The 27,699-nt window shown below is 42.6% G+C and overlaps 1 protein-coding gene across 8 annotated transcripts in view; it reads right to left on the bottom strand.

The window, feature by feature from the left end:
• Fbxo42 (F-box protein 42) overlaps positions 1 to 27,699 on the bottom strand; it is a 72,845-nt gene that overhangs the window by 11,540 nt on the left and 33,606 nt on the right. For 7 of the 8 annotated variants that reach the window (XR_010042953.1, XM_063235582.1, XM_063235585.1 and 4 more), the window contains one exon: positions 19,152 to 19,286. The exons of the other annotated variant lie outside the window; for it this stretch is intronic. Coding sequence is in view for 6 of the 7 variants with exons in the window: in XM_063235582.1 (XP_063091652.1) it covers positions 19,152 to 19,286 (135 nt within the window). In the remaining variant the exon portion in view is untranslated. The remainder of the gene's footprint in view (positions 1 to 19,151; positions 19,287 to 27,699) is intronic. 8 annotated transcript variants of the gene reach the window in all.

Genomic DNA, 27,699 nt, shown 5'->3' on the forward strand with positions numbered 1-27,699 from the left:
GTGTCAGCAGCAAGCCTCTGCCGTCAGTCAGCCACACGATCATTAAACGAGCAAGCTCTCCAGCCTGCTGTTGTTACGTTTGGAAAGTCGGCTGTATTATGTCTACTTCTAATATGTTCGACTCTATTCAGGATGCACTGCTCAACATAACAAGCCAAGCACCACTTGGAAAACTCAGCAAGACCCTATATAAAAGTAAAAAAGGCTGGGTAGGTAGCTCAGTGTGAGGGCCTTAATTTCTTATTTGAAATTCCCAAATCCTTAGAATTCTGTCCCCTACAGCAAATAATTTGATAACAAAACCTGGCCTGAAGTGATCAAGCTATGTAGTCTTTGGTCAGCTAAGTGTGAATATTCATAGGTGCAGAGGGAGAAATAGTCTCACTACTGAGCACTCCCCATAGTCTACCAGAGATCTTGTAAAGGCAGACAGATATTCCCATCCTCAAACCTGAAAAGTCAGAATTCTAAAACATAATTAGCAGTGGGGTTTAAAGTAAGGAACTACGGTTAAGAGCATAGGCTCTGAAGCTCTGTGGCGTCAGCTCCCAGCCCTGCCCCTTAACCAGTTATGAACCTCAGGCCAGTTGTCAGATCTCTCTTTCTCAGTTTTCTTATCTATTAAATGGAACAGCACGAGTGACCGTTTTTTTTTTTTTTTTTTTGGGGGGGGGTGTCTTTTTTGAGACAGGGTCTTGCTATGCAGTTCAGGCTGGCTTTGAGCTCACTTTATAGCCCAGGCTAGTCTCAAACTTGCAAAGATTCTCCCACCTCAGCCTTCCGAGTGCTGGGATTACAGGTGTGAGCCACCATGCCTGGTTCTGGAGTACCTGTTTTATACAGTAGGAGTCACCCCAAGTCCCAAGAAGGTAACTCAGATACACCCATGTGATACAGAAACCCAAAACAGTGGCTAACATGACCAGACTACGTTGGGTTTGCCCTTTCAAGTTCACTGTTTACATTACTATTTTAAAAAATTAATATTTTACAAGAAAAGGGAAAATAATATTTGCTGGTTCTAGGCTTCAAGAAATCACACGTGTAGTATTAGAATATGTATCTCAGGGGCTGGGGATTTAGCTCAGCGGCATAAGTGCTTGCCTTGCAAGCAGGCAGTCTTGAGTTCGATCCCTGGTACCGATAAAAAGGAAAAAAGACAAAAAAAAAAAAAAAAAGAGTATGTATCTCATGTGAAGGGAAACATTCACAACATTCTAAAAGAGTGGGCATAGGGGTAAAAAATAGTAATACATGTGGTCAAACTATAGGAAAATGCGGCATTTTAGACTGTGTTCTGTCTAACACAGTCACCATTAGCTAGATGTTGCCAGCGGCTGCTAAACTGGAGAGGACATTATCACTAAAGGGGGTGATTTAATTCAGAGCACAAGTGCCAGAGATTTAATTCAGGGGCACAAGTGCCTGCCTGGCAAGTGTGAGGTCATGAATTTAACTTTTTTTTTTTTAAATCGGTACTGGAGATCGAACTCATGACCACCTGCTTGCAAGGCAGGTGCTTATGCCTCTGAGCTAAATCCCCAGCCCGAGGTCATGAGTTTGATCCCTGGTACAAAAAAAAAAAAGCAAGCAGCAAGACAAAAAGTTCTACTGAAGCAGGGATATAGCTCAGCAGCACGGCACCTGCCTGGCAAGCATGAGGTCAAGTTTGATTGCTAGTACTCCCCCCCAGAAAAAGTTCTACTGGACAGCACTACTTTAGACAAAAAATTTTAACTTTATACACTGTGTGCCTATGTTTGGATAGAATATGGAAGGTAGACAGGTGACTTTATCAACTTTAAGAGAAATTACAATTACCATTGTTACTACTGCTGTCACTTTAGTGACAACTAATGCTTACTGAACATTCACTGCATGGTAGGCCAATTTAAACAATAAAATAGGCAGTATTAACATATTTTGTAACCATTAGCACAAGCATTCATGTATACTAATGACAATCGTACAGTCAACAATTGTATAACAGATATGAGCAAATAAACTGTACTCATAAAGAATAAATAAAAATGGGCACGGTGGCACACACCTATAATCCCACTCCTCTAGGAGATCGAGGCAGAAAGATATTAAGTTCAGGCCAGCGTAGGCAATTAAGCCAGACTGTCACAAAAAATAAAAAAAAAAAAGACTACGGATGTAGACAAATGCAAAGGTTCTGAGTGCAATTCTCAGTAATGGAAAAAAGACAAAAAAAGAAAAAATGAGTATCACAATAGCTGGTTAATCGTGTGCATTCAGCTACAGAGCTTTACAACTCTGTAACTACATGTGATGGTTAATCTTATCTATCTTTTAAGACAAGGTCGAGATATATAGTTCAGGCTGGCCTTGAACTCACTGTGTAGCCCAAGCTTGCCTCAAACTCACGGCAATCACGGTCCACTGAGGCTATGAAACTGCAAGCCAAAACAAACCCTTCCCTCTTTGAAGCTATCTATGCCAGGGGTTTTATCCCAGTGATGGAAAAATAGAAAGCTGACCAACAGCCTGCAGTCATCTGAAATAACACAATGAACTCTCTATAATCTCTTTCTTCCTGTCTTGCATTGGGGTTTGAACTCAGGGTCTTGCTCTGAGTTCAATGTCTGGCCCCTTTTGAGACAGGGTCTGGCTAAATTGCACAGGCTGGTCTCAGATTTGCAACCATCCTGTCTCAGGCTCTCAAATCGCTGGAATTACAGACTGTACCACCACACTGACTTCCACATTTTCACAGACATGCACAATGCTCATGTTGTATCAATATTATATATTAACTATGCCAACAGTGTAATTCTCAGTTTGCGCCTGAAAGACTGGAGCCCTGAGAATTCACTGGTCTTGTCCTGGGGCCCAAAGGCTAGCAAGCCTGAGGTTCTGCTGCCCAAGGCAGCCTAAGAAAATGCCCAGTTCTCGAGAGACACTTTGCTCCTACATTTGTTCTCTGCTGACCTGCTGAGTGGACAGTAGGAGGATCCTCCCCCAGTCCACCTCAGCCCCAGGCTAATCCCCGCAAACACCCTCACAGCCACACAGGGACCAATGCTTCCCCAGGTTCTAGGGATCTGCCGAATCTAACTGATGCAACTCTCCTGCACACAGCTGAAAATGCACTAATTACCACTCCCGAATTCAGTCTTCTACTCCTTCTTTATTACCCATTTTCCATTCAGAATTCAAGTTTTCCAGATTTCAACATTTAGAATATTTCTTTTTTCTTTTTTTTTTTTTTTTTTTGGTACCAGGTATCAAACTCATGATCTCGTGCTTGCCAGGTGAGTGCTTATACTGCTGAGCTAAATCCCCGGCCAACATTCAGGATTTTAATCTTTGGGGATTTTAAACTTGAGATTTTTATCATTTGAAATTTTCAACTTTGGGATTATGTCATTTGGCATTAAGTACATACTACTTCATCACCAAGAAAACTCATAAAACAAAGGTTTTATATTCATTTGGATACTTCTTGGCCTTGCCTTCAAAAGACCACTGGGCCTCCACAGCCCGTCTAGGTACACAACTGCACAAAGATGCAGGAAGGAAAGGCTGTTGCTCCCATCATGGTTTTTGTCACGAGTCACAGGACCAAATGTATCCACATGGCATGTGGTCAGCCACGTCCCTCGAGTCTGTCTTCCGAGCCACTGTCACCCTCACAGGCATCATTTCCCACACAGAGAAGGTCTCCTAACTGCAGAGCAGATATGATCAATGGAACCAACTGCAAAAACAAGGTACAGGCCCAAAAGGCAGTTGTGGGAAACCTGATCATCAGACAGGCACCCGTAAAAAAGAACTAATGTTCCCTGAAGCTGCTACCTGGTTCTGATGACTCTTCAGGTTTCTATGTGATTAGAAGAAAATTTCACATGCAAAAGAGTGTAAAACTACAAGGCATTCTTATTTACAAAGAAACCTGGTATAACACTGAAGCGATCCCAAATTCCGGTTTGAGCTTAACATCACTTTCCCACAATTATAGTTTCAATTTAAAGAGAACCCAAGACTAAAAGGGCAATTCAGGGGCCGGAGGTTTAGCTCAGCAGCTCAAATGCCTGCCTGGCAAGCGTGAGGTCATGAGTTTGATCCCCAGTGCCCCCTCAAGTTTTAATTGGCTGCACATGTATGTATGTATGTATGTATGTATGTGTGTGTGTGTGTGTGTGTATATATATATATATATATATATATATATATTCCCTTTTTTTGTGCAATTCAGGTTGGACGGATGCAAACTCTCAGATGTTGCTGCCTCAGCCTTCCATGTGCTAGGATTACAGGCATGCACCACCATGCTCAGCATGGTTGCCTATATTTTTTGCATGACTAAAAGATATTTTGTATCTATATTATGATTACTTGTTAGTATTATTAATTTGATATTATAAATAATACTTAGCATTTGATTGTCTTTTATATGTTAACTACTCAGTACTAATTATTTTATATGCATTATTGAATTTAACCATTATAACCTTACAGTGTAGGTATTATTGTGACAGATGATAGTAGAAAATGAGCAAGCAACTGCAACTTTTGGTGACAAGAGCCAAAAAATAAATCACTATGCAGTTTAGCCTGGCCGTGAATTCACTATGTAACCCAGGCTGATCTTGAACTCAGGGCAATCCTCCTGCCTTGGCCTACTGAATGCTGGGATTACAGGCTTGTACCACCACACCCACCTCTGAACTGTATTTCTTGAGATGAGAAAGTGGAATCACCTGGCAAACTGGGTGAGACTGGCATAAGCAAAGACAGTGACAGATTTGCTGGAAAGCTGACCCTAAACTTTCAAACTCATATCTGGGCAGTAACTAAACGTCTCCAAGTCCAAAAAGCCCTTTATGAAAAAGCTGGTCATAAGTTAATGGCAGTCCTCCAAGACTCCATAAGGGTGAAATGCTCTGTCTGGTCACAGCTGCTCTGTCTGTGGCACAGTTGGCTATCTGTGGAGTCACCAGCCACTGTCACTTCCCGGGCTGCTTTGCCAAAAGAGCAACCTGCTGTACTTTTTGTCTGTAGTAAACTGCCATTTTAATTACAAGACTTTTTAACAGTTGAATAAGAATGCAACATAGTTAATGTAGAGTACTCACTGCGCTTCAGACACCTCCTAAAGGCCATAAAAGAAAAGAAAAAGCAAATTCCATGTACTCAGTATTATGAAATCCAACCTAAGGGACTTAATAGCAAGGGACTTAATAGCAAGCACAGAGTTCATCCCTTGTCTTAGATGTTCAAATGTAGACACCAGTCTCCATGAAGAAGGGTGCCAGATGCTGGGGATTTAGCTCAGCGGTTTAAGCACTTGCTTGGTTAAGCGCAAAGTCATGAGTTAAAAAAAATACAAAACAAAACAAAACAACAGCAACAAAAAAGGGCGCCAGTTGTGGTGGTGCATGCCTGTAAACCCAGCACTCGGGAGAGTGAGGCAGGAGGATTGCTGTGAGTTTGAGGCCAGTTTGGGCTACAAAGTGAGTTCAAGGCCAGCCTATATAGTAAGACCCTATCTCAAAAAGACCAAAAAAAAAAAAAAAAAAAAAAAAAAAGGTGTTTAAAGGCCTCCCAAAGGACAAAGGAGCTCTGTGGCTACAGTGCCTGTGGTCCCTCCGTTCTCCGACCTACACAGCTGGCTGGAGCACAGTAACAGCCATGTCACAAGATGAAAGCAGCTTTACAATCCCACCACATTCTCCACATCATTTACACTTCTAACAAACCAACTGCTACCCTAGTCTTAGATTTTCTAGGCAGCATCGAAAAGCACATTTCAAAATAGGCTTTTGGGGTAATTTATTTATTAAAAATTACTTAAATTTTAAGAGTATTTTAAAATATTTGTGTTAATACATATAAGAAAGTGAGAATCCTTTGTTCTCCTTGGAAAATGGTAATATTCACCACTGTCAAAGTACAGTTTCCTTTTTAATCAGAAATGGTTTTCAATAATTCTCTGAGGACCAATGCCTGTGACAGCCCACAGATGCCCTGTTGAGTCCCGTGGGTCCTCCTGCATGTCTTAGCACACGTTATGCTGCGGGGATTGCGAAAAGCCTGCACTAACGCAGTTAGTCCGCGTCTTTACCTTTGCGTGTCTTGCATTGCAAGCTATGGAAATGCAAAGTCGGTAATTCACTACAGCTTTTTGGTTTTTTTTTCTGTTTTCTTTTTTTGTTTTTGTTTTTTTGGTACTGAGGATCAAATTCACAACTTCATGCTTGCCAGGTAGGTGCTTGTGCCACTAAGCTAAATCCCTGGCCCTGTAATTCACTGTAAAACAGAGCAAGTATAAAAGTAAAACGAGAGAGAGAGAGAGAGAGAGAGAGAGAGAGAGAGAGAGAGAGAGAGAGAAAGGAAAGAGGTGTCATCCATATGTAGAGCAAGCAATTCGGATGTATTTAGCTCCTTAACGGGACAGGCACGAAGGAAAACCTGGAGTGAAGGAGACTCTGAGGACCAGGAGCATGCTGAGGTCTGGGTCACCCTCGGGCCAGGATGACACATCTGCATGGTACTCTCTTTCCCAATCAGGGAGCAAGGAAAGCACTGCAGTTCTGTGAGGGCTACGTGAGCGCTCCACGTGCAGGACACACACCCCTCCTGGACGAAACTGGCCTTCCAGACAAAGCAGGACCAGACCAGACCAGTTAACCAGCACGCACCTCTTACCCTTCCACTGTTGGTTCCTCGCACTGGTGTGTGAACAGGACGGAGGGATGAACTTTCTGACAGGATCGAAGCTTGGTTTTGGAAAGCCTGGCAGAGCTGTCAGCAAGCTAGTGTGGGAGGGACTGAGCCTGGTCGCTAGAGCCAGAGGAGGAACGCTGGGAGCGCTTCCCAGAACACCACAGCAGCACAGATTCCCAACACTTACAGAGCGCGAGCGCGAGAGGACCAGCTGGTCTCATAACTTAGGAGCCAATTGTAACTTAAGACTTCTAAGCTGTTGATTTTACAGGTTAATACTCTATATGAGAAACAAAAATAAAAGCTTTATGATTTGAGAAGAGGGGACAAAAGGAAAACAGTACTTCCAAACTCATGTATACAAATCTGTCTTGACAATAAACATGTAGAAGACAAATAATACCGTTAAGTCCCCAAACTCTACAGCCCAAGGACTCTGGGGTTCTATTGGGAAAGATAATCCATTTGTCTTCAGGTAATAAAACTATCTCCAACCATACATAATAGCTCACACTTGTAATCTCAGCTACTCAAGAGGCCCAGGCAGGGGGAGTCCAAATCCGAAACCTGTCTGGGCAACTTGGCACGACCCAATATCAAAATAAAAATAAAACTGCTTTCAGGATGTAGCTCAGTGGTACAAAATTTACTTGCCAGCACACCTGAAGCCCTGGGTTCAATCCCTAATGCTAAAGGAAAAGATTCAACTTATTACCAAGATGGCAAATAATAGTTACAATAAACCTTTACATATGTATAGATGCCCATAGAAGATACAAAAATATGATGGTTTGAAAAAAATAGGAGATAGACACAAAATTGCAAAACCCTAAACCCTTGCTTTCTAAGATTTGGTTCAATCCAGAGTACATGTGAACTCAGTGTCAAATAGGGATTTAAATATGTTACCAAAGATGTGGTACTGGATACAAAGGAACTAAATCCTTCTGTTGTAGGTCTGGCCTTTTTGAAATGCTCCCACAGTCCCCCTTTATGTGCTGAGCCAAAGACTCTTCTGGGGTTAGAGAACATCTTGTCACCTACCTTAATCTGAGCATTAGCAGACTATGTTAGAACGATCCACTTTAAGAGTCTCTCTCCTAAACTGGATGTAGTGGCACAGCCTATAATCCTACCACTCCGGAGGCTTAGGCAGGAGGATCACCATGAGTTTGAAGCCAGTCTAAACTACATAATGTGTTCAAGGCCAGTATGAACGACATACCAAGATCCTGCCTCAAAAAACCAAAAGGGTTATACCTTTTTTAGAGGATTGACTAGCACTACTTCTTATGACTATATTTGCAAAATTGAGATCAGTCATGAAGCCAGTGGCCACAGATCTCACAGCTAGCGAATCATATTATACCCTAGAAGTGCCTTTTGGCACCATAAATCCAAGCATTTCTTTGAATGCCTCCCTCTCCCCTCCACTTTTTCCCCCTACTTCAGTCCGCAGTTCCAAGTCCAGAAAAGGTACTGACTGATAACAAAACTGTCTGGATCTCAGGCTTCAGAGCACAATTTTTATTATTACGGCAATATACCTTTAAACATGTCATTCTCTGGGTCATTTAGGGAACATTCAAACAATGGAAACTTTTGTAATGGCCGTGTGAAACTTTTAGATCCTGGATAACTATATATGCTACAGGCATGAATAAAAAAAAAAATTCTCTGTTGGCAAGGTTTCCAGCACCAATAAACAAACCTGCATGAAAGACTATACTAGATGAACAGGGCAGCACTTATCAGCTAAAAATTAACACATAATCCAGTAATAGTTCCTTGTTGCTCCTCAAGTAGTCTTCTGATTCAGTTTCTAGGGGAGGGGAGAAAACCAGAGCCTTCAGTTTAATCTGATAATTTGTTAATTGCAGTTTTAATCAGGAGGGGACTTTCAAGTGGCTCTATTTAGAAGTAACACAAGGTTGCTAGTCATAAAGTTTCTGGCTTGATTTTGAAACAAGAAAACCCTAGTCATTCAGGGCATAGGGTCAAACTGAAATACAGTAAAATTTCAGAACCAGAGGTTGCCCAGATTCGTGCCATGCAAATTCCCCCACTCTTCCCCACAGCAGTAGAGAACGTATACCCACCTTAGAAGGGCATGGAAAAAAAGAAAAATCCCCTATCTGAACTTTTTAAATAAATAGAAAGGATTCCTTCCTTTCCTAAGAGAACCTAACGGCTCTGCTCCTATTCACGTGTCCCGAGACCACCACAGGTCAGGATGTTCAGGACTTTTTCTGCACAGGACTAGAGGAAACAAGGAAAACCCACCACCTCATAAAAAGGTTTCCAAAGAATGTGCACTTACAAGTACATGGGGAAGCTAAAGGTTGGGCTTCTCAAAATGGTAACACAGGCGTGTCTATTTTGAATGGATTCTAAACTATAATTCCATAAAAAATAAAAGGAAATATTTAGACTCTGGCCAATGAAAACAAAGTGCAAGCCCCATTTCCCTGAGCCCCTTATTTTGGTGCACAGCAGCGGGGCTAGCAATGAATGTTAACAGCTGGCCAAGGCACAGACCTACCCCTGGCAAGGCTCCGGATGCCAGGCCAGAGCCCCTGTGCTCTGCTCTTCAGGAGACATTACTGACTGCAGCAGGTCTCAGTCCTCGGCCTCCTCCTGCTGCAAGCACAGGGAGAGTGGGAACAAAGAGGGGGCAGAGGTACCAACCCTTTCAGCTCTTGGTCTAGAACAAGAGCTGGGGTGGATTGCCGCTAGGAGCGCAGCGCTTCCTACCTGTTAGATGGAGTTAGGCAGCATTAAACAGAAACAGTAACTCACAGGGCCCAGCCGTGGGACCCAAGTAGTTACCATGTCTAGAAAATACTCTCCAAGGAGACTGGGTAGGTGACCTCATAAAGTGTGACACTGCTTCCCTCCTTTACACCCTTCATGTACCCACCATGTAAGGGTCAGGGCGGAGTTTAACCTTAACTTAGCAAAACACAGAGGGCACGCCATTCCTGCAGTGCCAGCTATGGCCAGCAACAAATGAAAACAGGAAACCCCGAATCTAGGAAGCCCCAGTGCTGGGGGAGAAAGGCAGTACGCTGGGTGCTGAAAAGTGCTCAGGGCAGAGGAAGGAGGCAGGAGATCGAGGGGTCAGCAAGAACCTAACAGAAAAAGACGTAGACTGCGGAGCAGGTGACGGACACGGAGGGAAAGAACACTTCAGGCAGGAGAAAGCAAGAGAAGAGAAACACAGAGGTAAGGCTCCATGCCACGAGAGACAGGGACACGGGAAGGGAGACTGAGGAAGCAGGACTGTGCGGGGCTCCCTGGCCATACCTGGGCCCCTAACTACCTTCCCACACCCACTCTTGACGCTCTTTCCTCACAAATCATAGGTAGGAGTCAGACGTGGTGGCTCACACCTGTAATCCCAGCACTTGGAGGCTGAGGCAGGAGGGTCACTGAGAGTTTGACACCAGCCTGGGCTACAAAGTAAGCTCAAGGCCAGCCTGAACTGCATAGTGAGACCCTGCCTCAAAAAGGATCACAAAAAAAAAAAATCATGGCTGGAGAACACAAACCTACTTATAAATCCAGGAACTATTACACTCTCTTACTCTAATTCCTCTGAAATGCTACCTTCTTCCTTCAGCCAAGTTACTCCTGTTTATCCTTCAAGATTTAGTCTGGGAGCTGGGGATGGTGGCGCCTGCCTGTAATCCCAGCATTCGGGAGGCTGAGGGAGGAGGTGCATTTCAAGTTTGAGGCCAGCCTGAACTACATATGGGACCCTGGCTCAGACCACCACCTTTGATGGCCACCTACAGCTCTTACTGCTCTGCCACATAAGCAGACTGTTATCTTCTATAGTTAGTAAGCAGCCAGCTGGAATGCAGGCCTTGGTCTGCACAGCATAGACATCAGCTCTACAAAGTACAAATAAACCTAGTACCCATCAACTGGAGAACAGGGAAAAGAAGGTTATATTTGCCAGGCGTGGTGGTATATGTCTGTAATACCAGCACTTGGGAGGCTGGAACAGGAGGGTCACTTCGAGTCTGAGGCCAGCCTGGCTACGAAGAGTTCAAGGCCAGCCTAAACTGTAGAGAGAAGCCCTATCTCAAGGAAAAAAAATATCCAAAAACAAACTTGATATGGTCATATTACCTAAGACTCAGCAACAAAAAGGGAATAAAGCACCAACCGATCCAATCACACAGATGAATCTCAAATCCATGCAGAAAGAGGCCAGACAAAAAGGACGAGATACTGTGGACCTCCAATTCCATGACCTTTAAGAACAGTTCAGAAATCAGAACAGTAATTACCTCTGAGGAGTGGCACCATTAAGAAAGGGATAGGGGGCCTTCAGAGGTGATTCTGCGTCTCACTCAGGCTGGGTGACCGTCACATGGCTAACATGGCTATCACGGTACGAAGAGGGATTATTTGCGCTGCTGTTCACAAGTTTCTGCCTTATACCTCCGCCTACTACAGGTAGGCAAGATAGTGAAACTACAATCTCTCTTTCCCAGGGACGCTGCTGTCATGGAGCTGGCCACAAAGAAATTCTCTTATCTACCTTGTCTGGTAGTAGATGATCCAACTCACTTCAGTAGGGACCCTACCCTATACCTAAAGAAGGAACACCATTCAGAGAGGCCAGGGAGAAGAGGCAGGCCTTGCTGGGTGTCCCTGCCCAGTGTATTACGATTAGATATGCAATGACGTCTGCATAAAGCTAAAAAGGCCCAGGTTCCAGTGCCCCTCAATAGTACAAAGTGTAGAGGCTCCTGGAAGGTTGGTGGCCAGAGAATGCATGGCAAATGCTCCTCCTCTCCTATGTCCATCTCTTTAGCGGTATCCTTTTTTTTTTTTTTTTTTTGGCTTTTTCGTTTTTATCGGTACCAGGGATCGAACTCACAACTGCCTGCTTTCAAGGCAGGCGCTTATGCCGCTGAGCTAAATCCCCAGCCTCTTTAGCTGTATCCTTTACAACAGCCTTTCTAATAAACTGGTAAATAAATGCATTTCCCTTAGTTCTGTGGGCCACTCCAGTGAAATAACTTAATTCCAGAAGCGGGGTGGGGGAACTCTGGTTGGCAGCTGGTGAAAAGCACAGGGGCTTGAGATTTGCACTGGAAGTGACTAAGCCCCCAGCCCATGGGATCTGATGCCATTTCCAGACAGGTAGTGTCAGAGTCGAAGTGTAGATTGTTAGCTATTCTCCAGTGCTGTGAGACTGATTGCTTACTTGCTTGCTAGTGGAGAGAAGTCCCCACATCTTTTGAGGTCACAGAAGTCTTCTGTGTTGATTACTGTGCTGTGAGTTCCTTACACACCACTGTAAACATATATTAAAAACTCTATGAGCGGTACAGTTAACGTTTGTTCATTATGCTGTATTAAATTATGTCTTAAGAGAATATTTAAATAAAGAAGCTTGTGATTCCAGCGAGCCCAGCCCTGGCAGTGTGGTGGAGGGGAGTAGGAATGTAGCTCAGGGCAAAGTTCAGTGCCCAGTATCCTAGTATAGGGGAACAATGAAAAAAAGCTAACATCAAAGCTGACCGGGGCGGGTGAACTGTAAACCATTCCCCATTGTCGTCCCATGGCATTACCTTCTACCTCAGCCAGTAAGTAACTAATAGCAGAATCTAAATTTCTGTGTGCAACCTTCAAAGTCTTATTTGTGATATGAAATGCAATCACCCTATAACTTACAAATCAAATAGAAAGCAACACTTTAAGATTCAACAATGAAAAAAAAAAGATTCAACAATGAGATTATGGAGGATCTTAAGGTAGAAACCAACAAATTCTATGGCCTATAATCCCTAAAAGAGAGAACTATGGAAAAGAGGAAATTATCAGGGACATTACTTATTTGAAAAGTAGAATCCATTAAAACACGTAGTTTTTTTTAAAAGAATAAACATTTTTAAAAGTCACCTTTCAAAGAAGGGATGAGAAACAGCTTGTTTCTGACTGAGTCAGGAGTGGCTGTGCTTCTTCCTTAGCAGTCGATGACTAGCCCAGCGTAACACACTGCATAGCTCCCACACACCACACTAACGTGGGGTGAGGTCACAGACTGCACCCAGGAGAAAGCAAGAAGAGAGTGCAGGGCCCGCATTCCCAAAGTCAGCTGTGCTTACATTCAACCAAGACATCTCTTCTTTTGTGGTCCTGGGAGATTGAGTGTAAGGTCTAACACGTGGGGGGCAAGTCTTCTACATATGAGAAACATCCTCAGTCTTTTAAACATTTATTTTGATATCTGGGCATGGTGGCACATCCCTGTAATCCCAACACTTGGGAGGCTAAAGCAGGAGGACTGCTATGACTCAGGCCAGTCTAGGCTACAAAGTGAGTTCAAGACTGGCCTGGACTGCATGGTGAGATGCTGTCTCAAAAAGACCTAAAAAAAGCTGGGCGTGGAGGCTCACACCTATAATCCCAGCATTTGGAAGGCTGAGGCAGGAGGATCATTTCCAATTCAAGATCAGCTTGGGCTACAAAAAAGTGAGCTCAAGGCCAGCCTAAACTGCACAGAGACCCTGTCTCAAAAAAAAAAAATTATGTTGGAATAGTCCCCCAAAACACAACACAACATGACAAAACAAAAAACAAAACTGTCTTGATTTAAAGTAACCAAAAAAGGTTGTGTGGTTTAAAATGAGTATATATTAAACAGATGCCAAAATTAGCCTTGGTTTGAATAAAGGGTAATTTATTTCATAAACAGCAGTTTTAAATGTTAGTCTTTACAAGTACCTATTCAAAGAACTGCATATTGCTTTGGGAACTGAACATAGGCTGAGCCAAACAAATCATTACCTTTGTTCAACACTAGAAAGTAAAACACTCAGGTTCCTAGAACCACTTGGCAAAGAGAAGTAAGCACACAACTGTACATTCACAATCACTGAGCAGAACTTCAATGGCACTTATTCTATTTTATCTCAATTATTTTATCTGAGTGGCAAAGCAATCTGCAGAAAGCTTGAACCTGTTCCCATGCACAGTTGCCTGTGATACTACATATTCCCCTTCATGTTCCTGTTGATAATCTTCCCATCTCCAGCCAACCATTCCAATGGAGCCTGCCTTTCTTGTCACTTAAGGACACTGAGCTAGTAATTCTTTCCGTCTATGTACCCAAACAATTCTTCCCTTGAGATCACTCCCATCAGCATATAAACATGCTCTACAACCTGCTGTCCTTAAAAAAAAAAAACCCAACAGAGCTAGGCATGGCGACACATGCCTATAATCCTAGCACTCAGGAGGCAGAGGCAGGAGGATTCCTGTAAGTCTGAGGCCAGCCTGGGCTACACAGTGAATTCAAGACCTGTCTGAACTACATAGCAAGACCCTGTCTCAGTTAGTCAATCAATCAAATTGATCGATCGATCCAACAAACTTCTCAATTTACATCTACTTGCATTTAGCACTTTATTTCTCTGCTCTCTTTTATAAGAAAATTCTTCTAAATAAATAAATGGCACCTTTTCATTTGTTTGTTTTTGGTGGTATTAGTGGTTGACTCAGGTCCTTAAACATGCTAGGCACGTGATCTACAGTTCAGCTATAGACGCAGCCAAAAATGCATGTGTCAGGAAAACAAAAATTTATACAAATACTTTAACTTTTTTTTTTTTTTTTTTTTGGTCTTTTATCGGTACCAGGGATTGAACTCACGACTGCCTGCTTGCAAGGCAGGTGCTTATGCCGCTGAGCTAAATCCCCAGCCCCAATTTATACAAATACTTTAAAATTAAATTTATTGAGACATCATGAGATTAACATAAGTTATCTTTGGCCTCTACAATTACAAGAGGTGCTCAAAGTCATGGCTATTAGCTTCCAGACATTTATTAATACAGCAAACTGAAGTGTGTGTGTGTGTGTGTGTGTGTGTGTGTGTGTATGTATGTGTGTGGGTATATACATATATTCTCTCTCGAGACAGTCTTGTTATGCAATTGTGTCTGGCCTTGAACTCACTATGTAGCCCAAGCTGGTCTCCAACTTGTGGCAATCTTCCTGCCTCAGCCTTCTAAGAGTAGGATTACAGGTATGCACCACCACACACAGCTGATCCCCCCTGATCATAACCCTCCCCCAGCAATGTCACAGCTTTTCTTCAAAAGCACAAATCATCGGCTACTATCCTGTATTACATATTAGTCAGTTTTAGTATCTGTCTTCCTCATTTGCCTATAATCTCCATAGGATTGGGATTTCTGTCTGTTTTTGAGTCTCCAGCATTAAGAACAATACCAGGAACATAGTAGGCATTCAAGTGTTTACTGCATTAACAAATGAAGGCTGAGGGGTCTAACTAAACAGAGGAAGGACTGTGTTGTCAATTCAAGGCTGAGAACCCTTCTAGTTTATTTGCCAAACTCTCAAAAAAACTGACCACTGGATACCACTACTGAACTGCTTACTAGGGATCACAACTTCTCCCTCCGCCCCACCTCTCTGCCTCCCTGCCGTGCCATGAGCTCTTTCTCCTCTACCACGCCACCCCACCTTGGAGCCACCTGACTATGGCTAAAACTGCTGCAAGCCATGAGCCAAAATCAGCTTCCCCTTAGAGCTGTGAAAGTTGGGTATAAGAAAACACCAACCAAGGTAAGAATGCTCCAGGTTCCTTTATGATATAACCAAACACACATTTTAACATGCTCCTGCCTGCTTGAACCAGTGGTACTACATGCACAACTGTCCTGTTGGGTGGCCGATACTACCCGATGGGACCAACTCACGCCACCCAGTAGGACAGTCAAGCATGCACCACTGGTGGTTCAGAGCTGCCCAGCAGCAAGACACGACCTAAAGGCCTGTCGTGAACCTCCAATACAGGGACATAATACACAGAATTCTCTTAAGACTTTGCTCCTATGGATATATCTCAGTGGCACAGCAACTGACTGGTAATTACAAGGTTGTGCGTTTGATTTCTAATACCAAAAAAAAAAAAAAAAAAAAGACTCTGCTCCCAACCAAGGTGCTCCGCTGCTTCACCGATGCTCTTACTTCCGCACAGCTACACTTCTGAAGACTGACAGGAGGACCACTTGCACAAGGTGAGACCACCTCACGCCTGGCACCAGATGGAAAGGTACCACCCACCCCTTGGCCACCCTCCAACCTCCCTACCTGCATGCATTAAGATGGGTGAGTCACGGACACAAAGACACACAGACAAGCGTGTTTTGTTCAGAAAAACTCCCTGACGTTCCTGTTAGGAAGTGACTCTGGTTGGAATGCATGACAGCTCACAGAAATATTCCCTCAGGGAATCTTCCCACAGGATTTCTGCCAAAATGATCTCACAGGAGGACTCTTTATTAAACCACTGTTTTTTGTTCTTAGGCATTTCAAAAATCTTCTTTTTCTAGCTTTAAAACTAGGTTGTGGGCTAGGGATGTGGCTCAGTGGTAGAGTTCTTACCTTGCATGCATGAGGCCCAGAGTTTGATTCTCAGTACACACACACACACGCACACACACACACACACACACACACACACACAAAACAACCCCCCCAAAACTAGATTCTAACTGCAGATTAGGGTAAGGTAGCAACTGTTTTCTTTGAAACATGTTACAAACTGACTTAAACATTCAAGAGCTTATTACATTTTAAAAAGGAACATTCTTCAACCATATGTAGTGATGCACAACTATAATTTCAGCACCAGGGAGGCTGAGGCAGGAGGATCACCATGAGCTTAAGGCTAGCCTGTGATACAGAGTGAATTCAAGACCAGCCTGAATTACATGAGATTATGTTTTACCTGCTAATAAAAATTTTAATTAAAAAAAGAAAATATTCTAAATGTAATATTTTTTAAAAATTCAGAACATACGTAGAATATGAATTGCAAACCAGTTACTCCTCCAACACTTCTGTCTTAGGGATTTTAAAAACAGTCTGGGTGCTGGGACGTAGCTCAGTGGTAAAGTTCTTGCCTAAGGCCCTGGGTTCTATCTCTAGCACTACCAAAAAAACAAAAATATAAAAACAAACACCAAGCAAAACAAAAACAAAAACAACACAGTCTGTATACTCAGCAGTTAAAAACTGAGTCCCAAGCTGGGGATATAACTCAGTGGTAAAGCACTTGCCTAATACACATGGGGCCTTAGGTTCAATATATAGAACCTCAAAAAAATCCAATGTCCAATTTTTTGGAAGAAATAACTGATGCAGTTTGTAACAGACTATGGAGGTCTCAAAGCCTAGAACAAGCTCCAATTCCACAAGAAAGAATAACTGCTACAACCAATTATCAAAGACATAAAGCTTGGTTACAAAATAAAGGCAGTATCAGAATTCTGTAATTGGACCAATCAAAGCTGCATTGAAATGGGGGTTTCATAAAATATTAAGCACAGTGACAACAGGATGCTTAAGCTGAAAAGACCTTGCATATTTCAGGACCTGTAATTCCAAATATTTAATAATATTTCACTAAGTGCAATAGAGGACAAAGGGCTAGAAAAAGAGACCTTCAAAGTACAAAATTCTTTTGTGTGTGTGTGTGTGTGTGTGTGTGTGTGTGTGTGGTACTGGAGACTGAACTCACGACCTTGCACTTGCCAGGCAGGTGCTTATACCACTGAGCTAAATCCCCAACCCCAAAGTACAAAATTCTGAGGGCCCTAAAATACTATAGTACTATCCTCCAAAGTTTCTGAAAAATCATCATTTGCCAATCTTTTCAATAATTTTACAATTTATGAGCTGGGCGTGGTGGCTCACGCCTATAATCCTAGCACCCAGGCGGCTGAGGCAGGAGAATCGTTGTGAGTTCGATACCAGCCTGGGCTAGTATTGGGCTCACTTTGTAAAGTGAGCTCAAGGCCAGCCTGAACTGCATAGGGAGACCCTGCCTCAAAAAGACCAAGTGAGCTCAAGGCCAGCCTGAACTGCATAGCGAGACCCTGCCTCAAAAAGACCAAAAAAAAAAAAAATTTTTTTTTATAATTTATTTAGTTTTTTGCAGTGTTCACGGTTGAACCTAAGCTTTGCACTATGGTAGGCAAGCACTCTACTACTGAGTGGTAGCCCCAGCCCTCGATTATTTTATTTATTTTTATTTTATTATTTGGCTGGTTAGTTGGGTTTTTTGAGTTTGAGAACTGATGGGAATCCTCCTGCCTTAGTCTCCCAAGTGCTGGAATTACAGGCATGTGCCACCATGCCTGGCTCCACCTCAATAACTTCTCTCTTTTTTTTTTGGTGATACCAGGGATCAAACTCATAACCTCATGCTTGCCAGGCTGGTGCTGAAGCCACTGAGCTAACTCCCCAGTCCTACCTCAATAATTTCTGCCCCAAACCTAGTCTAGCCCATGAATTTTGTCTGAATCGCTCTCTATTTGCCCATTGCAGGGAGCAGAACAGTTGTTCTCAGTTCTGGGGAGAAAAATGCTGCTGCTTCTCCCAGCTAAGGTTAAACTCCTCGCCAACATATTCACTGCAGCGCTTACATAAACACAGGGAAGCATACACCAGCTTTCCCAGGCCACTTAAAAACATTCATTTAATCCACATTTCTCTGAAAGGTGCAGTACCTTGCTCATGGTCACACAGAGGACTGGTGTTTATTCTAGGAAGCGAAGCTCATGTCCACTCCCAGTACAGTGCCCTTTCTAAAAGCCCATGTTGTCTCTACCTAGTAATCAAAGCAGTAAAGTAAGACTTAAACAAATAAGGAAATCGCCAAGGGAAACCCAAGTCTTCTCAGTCCTCAGACAGTTCCAACCCTGGAAAGTCAAACACAGAGTGCTTTAGGAAAAGTTTGCCAGCACATTTACCAGCATGCTTTATATTCAAAGGACCCTAGTTCTCTATCACACCAGCCCTCTGGGCTTGTAATTGATACTTCAAACTGTCCTGTCTCCTGAGTGCAAAAACAAGCATCTTCTGAATCAAAAAGAAGAAATACAGGATTTTTCCTGCCAGAGTTCCGGCTGAGAGGGACCATGCGGCGGGAATGTACCTACTGCGAAATCTTCCCACACTGTTAAGCGGTTAAGAGTAACCAGCAGAGGCTTGTCCCATACACTCCCAAATATCTGAGCTGGCAAGAACAAAAGTTACGCAGAGCCCTCAGCACCGGGACAATAGCATCTGTCACTCAAGTGTTCTCACGACTCTGGCTTTGCTCTTACTTCAACCTCCCACCAAACGGCGCAGCACAGCACAGCACAGCACCTCTGTACAAGTACTTGGAAAACACTGCCAATAAATTCACACAGTAGTACAGCAATTTTGGCAGGACACCAATACTAATCTAAAATGTAAGTTTTTAAAAATTGAAGATTTAGATAAGCATATAACTCTTAGCATTTATACGGATCTGTCAACAGACCTATGCTTGAAATCAAAACCAAAAAGAGTCAGATAGTTTCCATACTAACAGAGTCACCTGGCAAAGAGATAAAAATCAGCTTCTCATCTCTTACCTGAAGCCAAAGGTCGAATCCACTCTTTGCTATTGAGGTCAAGTCTCCAGAGGTCATTGAAGGCAGCATTGCAGCTGCTCTGGGTACAACCTCCAAACACATACATAGACTGATTAGCATCATAATAGCATGCACCTAGAAAGAGAACAATAAATGAGTAACGCCTGCTTAATTCTGAGGCCACTCTGACACTTTTTTCTTAAGTGTTTACTTTTTTATTTTTTAGGTTTTTTGAGAAAGGGTTTTGCTCTGTAGTTCAGGTTGGCCTTGAACTCACTATGATCCTCTTACTTCAGCCTCCTGAGTGCTGGAGTTACAGGTGTGCACCACCGTGCCCAAACTACTCCAACGGTTAGCCACAGCCCATACTTCCATTTCCTTTTTTTCTTCCTCCTCCTTCTTTTTTGGGGAGTGGGCAGTATTGGGGATTGGGCCTTATGCATGCTCAGAAACCTAGGGCCTGATGCACACTGGGAAAGCAAATCTACTTTGGAGCTACATCACCAGCCTTTTTATTTTTCATTTTGAGACATAGTCTGCTAAGTTGCCTAGGTGGCCTCTTACTTGGAATCCTTTTGCCCTAGTTTCCTGAGTATGGGATTGCAAGTGTGCACCATGTCCAGGTTATAGCCTATATATATATATATATATATATATATATATATATATATATACACACACACACACACACATACACACACACACACACACACACACACACACACATGCAAACTCATAGCTCATATTTTTAAAAACTCAAGTTGGGTATGGCAATGCATGCCTGTAATTCCAGCACTCAGGAAGCTGAGGCAAGAGGATTGCTATGAGGTAAAACAAAAATAAAAGCAAAAAATAAATTTCAAATAGTCTATCCAGTCAGCAACTGTTACCAGGCACCAACTACTATAATCAGCTTTTTTGTCTTCAGGTTGATCAATATCACATTAAAAAGGCCAGGAGAAGAACTATAAAAATGTTATTTCCAGCCAGATGTGGTGGTGTGCACTTGTAATCCCAGCACTCAGGAGGCTGAGGCTGGAGGATCATTGCAAGTTCGAGACCAGCCTGGGCTACAAAGTGAATGCACATGCGGCCAGCCTGCACCACCATAATGAGACCCTGTCTCAAAAAAAAAAAAAAAAAAAAAAAAAAAAAAAAAAAAAAGTTATTTCTAACTAAGCAAACTCACAATGATTTCATTACATGTGAGAGTAATTCCAGCAAGTACACAAAAATTAAAATAAAATAAAATTAAGTGAAATTTCAGCACAGCTACATTAATTAAATCTGCATCCTTCTCCTATAAGGAAGGGTAAAGATGTACTAACAAATATCCTCTGTCCTCTTACCCCTCTCCTCCAGTCCTCTTTTTTATTTCTAAATGGAAACTAAAATACAATGCATACATGAAACACAACAATAACTGCTGTGAAAACAATCTTAACGCCATTAAGTAATGGCACATAAAGACCAATGTGACCAAAGCAACACCATTTTTGTGAATTCCAAAGTATTGGTAACTGGTGGTTACCAGTCTTAGACTGGTCCTAAAGCAACCCTTCCAAAAAAGCATGGACGTTATTAAGACCTTACTATAAATCAGGCATGGTGGTGCATGGTTATAATCCCAGCACCCTAGAGGCTGAGGCAGGATAGAAGAGAGTTCTAGGTCAGCAAAGTCAGACTCTGTCTCAAAAAATCCAAAACAAACACACAAACAAAAACTACCAAGGCATACTAATTGGTATTAACTAGAAAACCAGTCCAACAAGAAACATTTAAAATACACCAAGGTCTCACAAAGAGCAGCTTTGATTAGATGATTATACCCACATCACTGGCCTCTCCATTTTCATGTGACACCAACAGCTGAAGCTGGGGGTTGTGGTGCACACCTGTATTCCCAGCACTCTGAGAGGCTGAGATAGGAGGATCTTAAGCTCAACCCTGGGCAATTTGGTGACTGAGCATATAAGCTTGTCTCAAAAACAGAAAATGAAAAAACAGAACTCAGACTAAGGATGCAGTTCAATGTGAAGGCCCGAGTCCAAACCAGAGAGGAGTCAAGCATCAAGCACTACATAAAATGAAGGATAAGGGGAAAGGAAATTCAGAGTGTCAGTGCACCAAAGCATGTCTTCAGCGACCCCCCAGCCATCTGTAGGTGCAGTTCAGGTTAGCACACCCCTATTTTAAGATCTCTTCTGAACTAGGACACTACTTATTCAAGTCCAGCGAAAGAGAAATGCTACTACAGTTAACTCATCTAATGCCACTACTATAATTACCTCTGTGATGCAGCCTAGTTCCAGGAGGAAACCTTTTCATTCGGCTTAACCTGGCCCACCTCGCAGGCTCTCTAAGACCTCTACACAAAGAAGCCCAAGTGGCAAAACTAGACGAGGCATCAAAAGCAGCGTGCTTAGCCTCATAAACCAGGTGATCTCGGTCAAGAGAAGGAATAAATTAAAATTATCTGAATGTTGACACTTTGCGGTAAGAGAGCTGCAGCCTCAATTTCAAAGAAACTACAGAAAACAGACATGGAAAGAAATACAGTGCCACCTAATATTAAATAGGCTTCCACTCACAAATATTCACTATACCCTCAGAAATCACACATAATGAAATAGGAAATTTTAAATTGTTTTATACTTTTCACTGACTTTTTTTTCCTTGATTCTCTGTCTTTAAAAATGATTTCTAGCTGGCATGGGGGCACATGTCCATAATCCCAGCACTCAGGAGGCTGAGGCAGGACTGCCACAAGTTCAAGGCTAGTCTGAGCTACATAGGCAAGACTCCGTCGCAAAATACATACATATATACATACATACAAATTTCTAAACTATATCTCCCTTCCCCCAACTTTTTTGAGACAAAGTCTCACTGTATAATACAGACTGGCCTTGAACTCCTTATATAATAGTCCAAGATGGCATCAAACTAAAGATTCTCCTGCCTCAGACTCTGCCCAGGCTCTGCTGGATTGACAAGCCTGTGTCACTACATCTGGCTCTAATCTAATTCGGTTTGATCCACATCTCAAGAAAGTCTAAGCAGATGGCTGAGGCGGAACTCTTCCATCTTTTTTTTTTGTCTTTTTGAGACGGAGTCTCGCTGTGCAGTTCAGGCTGGCCTGGAGCTCACTTTGTAGCTCAGGCTGGTCTCAAACTTGCAACGATCCTCCCACCTCAGCCTCCCGAGTGCTGGGATTACAGACGTGAGCCACCACGCCCAGCTAACTCTTCCATCTTTCACTCATTGCTAGGAAGCTGTGGTGCCAGAGCCAGAGGCTGAGTCCCCAGCGCTGAGAGGGGGACAGCAAAATGGGGCAGCTGCAATGGCTGTGAGGGGCAGAGGGACAGCGCGAACGAAGACCTATTCCAAGGCATTCAGTTCAGCCAAAACAAACACCCCAAGACCCTTTGCAGGCCAAAGCCAACGTGACGGGGAACGTCTGGGCCCCCAGCCCCTGGTTCAGGTTGCCACTGGAGAGCACAAGACTCAGATCCAGAGGGGAGCGGAGACCTGTTAGTTTCAGCCTCTGTTTTCAGAAGAGAAACTTCTGGAGGACTGAGACGGAGAGCACTGCTTCAGAAAGCGCCAGACCAGAGTCTCAATCCAGGCCCTCTCTCGCCTCCCTGAGCTGGAAACGTGTTTCTCTAGGATAATGTACCCTTCCAAGTTTGCATTTAAATTTTTTTTTAAATATAAATTTGTTTACTTTCATCTTACTGCTCATTGTCAGCCCCTAGTGTTTCTCTATTTGATAACAGCTGCCACTTCCCAACAAAACCCAAAACTCAACACCTGGCAGTAATCTTGCTACACAAGCCTGCCTGCTCTTTAAAACTGTAACTGGGAAGCAGGGAATGGTGGCACACACCTGAAATACCAGCATTCAGCGGCTGAGGCAGGAGAATCATTAAGAGTTCCAGACTAGCCTGGGCTACACAGTGACTTAAGGTCAGCCCAAACTGCATAGCGAGACGCTGTCTCAAAAAAAAAAAAAAAAGATTCTGTTTTGCTGGATAGTATCAGGTTCGAAAGTTTAGGCATCAGCTGTGAAGATAATGAGATTCATTATAACGCCCCCTCGTTGACTTTTATCTACTTTTGAAGACCTACAATGTCTCCAATGTTTTGGTTTTGTCGGTTTTGTTCTTTACTGTCTTGTTCAATTGTATTATAACTAATGATATAGGCAATTCTATTAGAGATAGCGGGAGGCATTATGGTAACCATTGTTGATCACCTTGTATTATGTTTTTACATTATCTATTATGTCCACCCTTTTGACTTGACCGATTCTGTTCTGTTATGTCACATTTGGTTTTACTCTCTTCCAAAAAAGCAATAAGAACCGTGGGAGCAATGAAACCCAAAACGTGTAATAGTCATTGTACAAAAGAGAGGAAAAGAAAGTGCTCTAAACTATATAACTGCATGTATATTTAAGTGTATAAGATAGAAAATGATATCACAGAGTTTTATTGGATCATTGAACAGAACTGTTTGCAGTATCATTGTTGGAATGTCCACTCTACAAGCTTTAATTTTGTGACTTGAACAATTATTTCTAAGATGGCAATATGTAATCCATTAACTAGTGATTTCCTACTGTTCATTTTTTTTTCTGTAAATCTGTATAACTTGTACCCTTTCATTGTTTTTTTTTCTTTTCTCCTTAAATAAAATTAAAAAAGAAAAAAAAATTAACTAGGTCAGGTGTGGTAGCGCACACCTATAATCCCAGCACTCAGGAGTGTGAGGCAGGAGCATCACTGTGAATTGGAGGCCAGCCTGGGATTGAAGTGAGTTCAAGACCAGCCTGAACTGCATAGAGAAACCCTGTCCCAAAAAGACAAAAACTAAAATAAAATTTGATTAAAATTCTTCTAATTAAAATGCAAAAGGAATCCACTTGGGAGCACTCTCGTAGTTATGCTTCTGTTGGCCTTTGTGGAACCTGACGTGTCTTGGGGAAGACTGAGTTTTCCCTTGGACTCAGGATGGCATCTGCAGGGAGAACTTAAGTGATTTTAGCAGCACTCTCCTTTCTCTTTCTTTCTCTCTCTGTTTTCTTTTTTTGAGCCAGAGTCTTACTACGTAGTTTAGGATGGCCTTGAACTTGAGGTGATCTTCCCGTCTCAAAAAAAAAGACAACAAAAAAAGTGAAGTCTAATAAAATTTCATTGATCCCGGCTCAGATTTGCTAAGACAGCATATAACAATGGATCAAGTTAGAAACACCTTAGGCAAACAAAAGCATAATTAATACAGCAACATTTTGATCACTAAAAGACTTCAGCACGGTATCTTGACCCTCTCAGACCTAACTGTATCCAGAAGCTCAACCTGTAGGGCAATTTTAAATTGAACCAACTGATGGCAGGCATGAAAAACACTTCTTCCTTTCATAATCCAGGCTCCAAAATTAAAATTCCAAAATTAAAAAGGTTGCATGACTTCTGAAACCTTAATAAATACTATTTGCAATGATGCTTGAGAGATCAGGATTTCATAACTAAGAATAAGGGCTAGTTTCCTCCTTCCTCATACAGATAAACCCTTGCCAGCTGCTTCCTTCGTGTAGCAACGAGCACAGTTCCTTTATTTTTCAAAGAGATAGCAAACATTTTTCTTCTCTATTTGGATTGAAAACTCAGCCAGCAGCTGGGCCCCAGGAGGTCTTACTTCATGTATTTTAATCCTATACTAAAATAGGGAAATCGGCACTTGCCCGATTCTCTTTAAGTAAACAAAGGTTTCTCGAAGGGGAAGGAACAGTACAGATCAGGCAAAGCTAATGGCAAGCTTTACACACACTGTGCCCTCAGTGGCCAGCACTCCCCCATCAATGGAGCTGGGAATAGAAGGGACTCAATCTCACTAGGTATGCCTGGGACTCAGGTATAACGAGATGAACAAAACCCATCAATAGCACACTCAACTACTGTAAGTATCCAGTTCAAAACCAACTCTGCTTATTGCTTACTTTTACTAAGACACATATAGTGATCTCAGTGAGAAAACTCAGCAAGTTCAAATGGGTTTCTAAGAAAAAACTAATAGGCTGAGGCAGGAGGATTACTGTGAGTTTAAAGCCAGTCTGAACTACACAGGGAGATCCTGTCTTAAAGAAAAAGAAAAAACCAAAAACATTTCCTTTTCCTCAAGTTCTCCACCCAAATGGCAGGCTTTCCTAGACCCCCTGGAATGTAGTATATGAAAGTTACTGCTTGCAGTACAATATGAACAGTGTGCTAAGAAACACTGAGACTGTTTATTCTTTTGTCTTTTTTTTCCATGAGTACCAGGGATCGAACTCATGACCACACACTTGCAAGGCAGGTGCTTATGCCGCTGAGCTAAATCCCCAGCCCCTGAGACTGTTTATTCCAACTACTATACTTCTTCAGATCTTCTGAAATGGGTCTGATTTATCCATGAGTAATTACTACAGAATACAGATCTCAAATTACTAGTAGTCCCCATTCAAAGAGAAATCCAACATTCATAATTCAGTTACAGAGCAAGCAAACAGTTATTTTTCATAGTTCTGAGTATCTTTCTACTGTATTACACTCATCTCAAGTGCAGGTCATCCATTAATTTCAGTTTCCAAGGTACATGGAGCATTCACTAAATGCTCAGTGAATGAATGGTACACTCCAACGTCTGCATTCTCAGATGCTAAATCCACTTTTGTTTCCCTACTTGTCTCCAGGGAAAGGCCCTAAGGCATTTATCCCATGCTGAGTGTCTCACATCTACAAGCCAGAACACATTCGATAAGTTCTGTAATTACATAACTGCAGCAGGCACGGGCGGGCGGGCGGGTGGTATCCAGCCTGAGCCTGCAGGCCCCTGCAGCAGCGCAATCCGCAGCCTCGGAACTGCTGCTCATGCTGCAGTCCTGAACACTAAACAGTTTTCCAAATATCATGGTGCGGACTCAATAAGCTCCTCCCTTAAACCAATAAGGATGTCAGATGTGCTGCTGCCTACATGTAATCTCAGCACTCTGGGAGGCCGAGGCCCGAGATTCCTAAATTTGAGTATAGTCTGAGGAACTTAATGACTTGGTGAGACTGTTTCAGTTAGGATAAGGGTACAGCTCATTGCAGAGGCCATGGTTCAACCCTCACTACTGCCAAAACAAACAACAAACACTGAAAAGGGTGCCCTACATTAACCAAGGCTGGCACAATTGGTCATACAGACATTTACCAAAAAACCACTTTTCCTGCCTTTCCAGCCCCAGACTTTTACATAGCAAAATAGTTCTGTTGTGCTTCGATCCACAAAACTTTATTGGTATCAAATGTATTAGATGCCAACTGTGAGCCAGCAGCCACAAAAAGGTGTAAGATGCCTGAGACATGAAGCCTGCTGTCATGAAGCAGACAACTATCTTGTGGCAGAAACTTCATCGCCTACCACTTCACGGCTTAAAACACTTGTACAATAATTCGTCATACACATTTTCCCGGTGAAGTTGTGGGTTACGGGGGATTCCCAGACCTCCTTCCTGTTTTACTGCAGCCCCTCTTCTATGGATGGTAATGGTACAGACAAGGTCCTAAGTAGGAGGAAGAGAAGAAAAAAGAGCTTAGTCTCCAAGGTGGGGACTGAGAGCGACTTGTGGAAAGTGTGGCTTTGGCTGTGCCACCGAGATGACTTTTAGAGAGAATATTTTCTTTTTCTTTTTTTTTTTTTCCACTACCAGAGTCAGTATGGAAAAGAGAATTATTTTCTATTAACAAGGATGAAAAAGAAACAGGAGAAAAAAAGAGAGAAGAGGAAAGTGAAATTAGAGTTTCCAAGCAAAGCCATAAAGCGGGCACATTTAAGACACAGCAAAAAGGCTCATGTGGCTGGACCCTGAATAGAGAGTTAAGCTGGGGCCCTGCCAGCCGGGTGGAGCAGAAACTTCTGCGCACAGTGCGGAAGGGCTGGAGTGTGCTGGCAGAGGGCATGATTAGACTGTGAATTACGGTGACGGGGGCAAGGAAGGTATGAAGGAGCTGGAACAGCATCAGCGGGATTCGGCCTCTGTTAAACAAAGGGAAGGAGAGGAAATTCATACCAGATTTCAAGCCCGAAACACTAATTAAAGAAAGAAGAAAATTGTCGGGAGGGGCTACTGAGTTATTTTTTTTAAATCCATTTTATCTCGTAACAAACAGATACTCTGAAGAGACACTAAGAAACCCAGTGCTAACTCTGTTACATTATGATATAAAATCTAGTACAACTATTATTCACTGTTTAGAATGATATTAGTCTAGTCTCTTATGTTCAATTTCAGCATACGTAAAGATAAGGACAGCTACTATGAAGAGAATGAGGGACATTATGGCAGTCACTATTGACTTCCCCAATGTCAGGTCTTGAAGACCTAATTTCATCATCCTGTTATGATCAGATTAGTACTATAATGTTCAGTATGTATCCAATGCGTGTGAAGATGGGGACAACTATTTGGAAGAAAACTAAAGACAGTAAGACAGACAGTGAAGATCTCCAGTGGACTTGCTTT

Source organism: Cavia porcellus, unplaced genomic scaffold, assembly GCF_034190915.1.
Source record: "Cavia porcellus strain 051 isolate PalLab524CR breed Dunkin Hartley unplaced genomic scaffold, mCavPor4.1 scaffold_25, whole genome shotgun sequence".
Classification (NCBI taxonomy): Eukaryota; Metazoa; Chordata; class Mammalia; order Rodentia; family Caviidae; genus Cavia; species Cavia porcellus.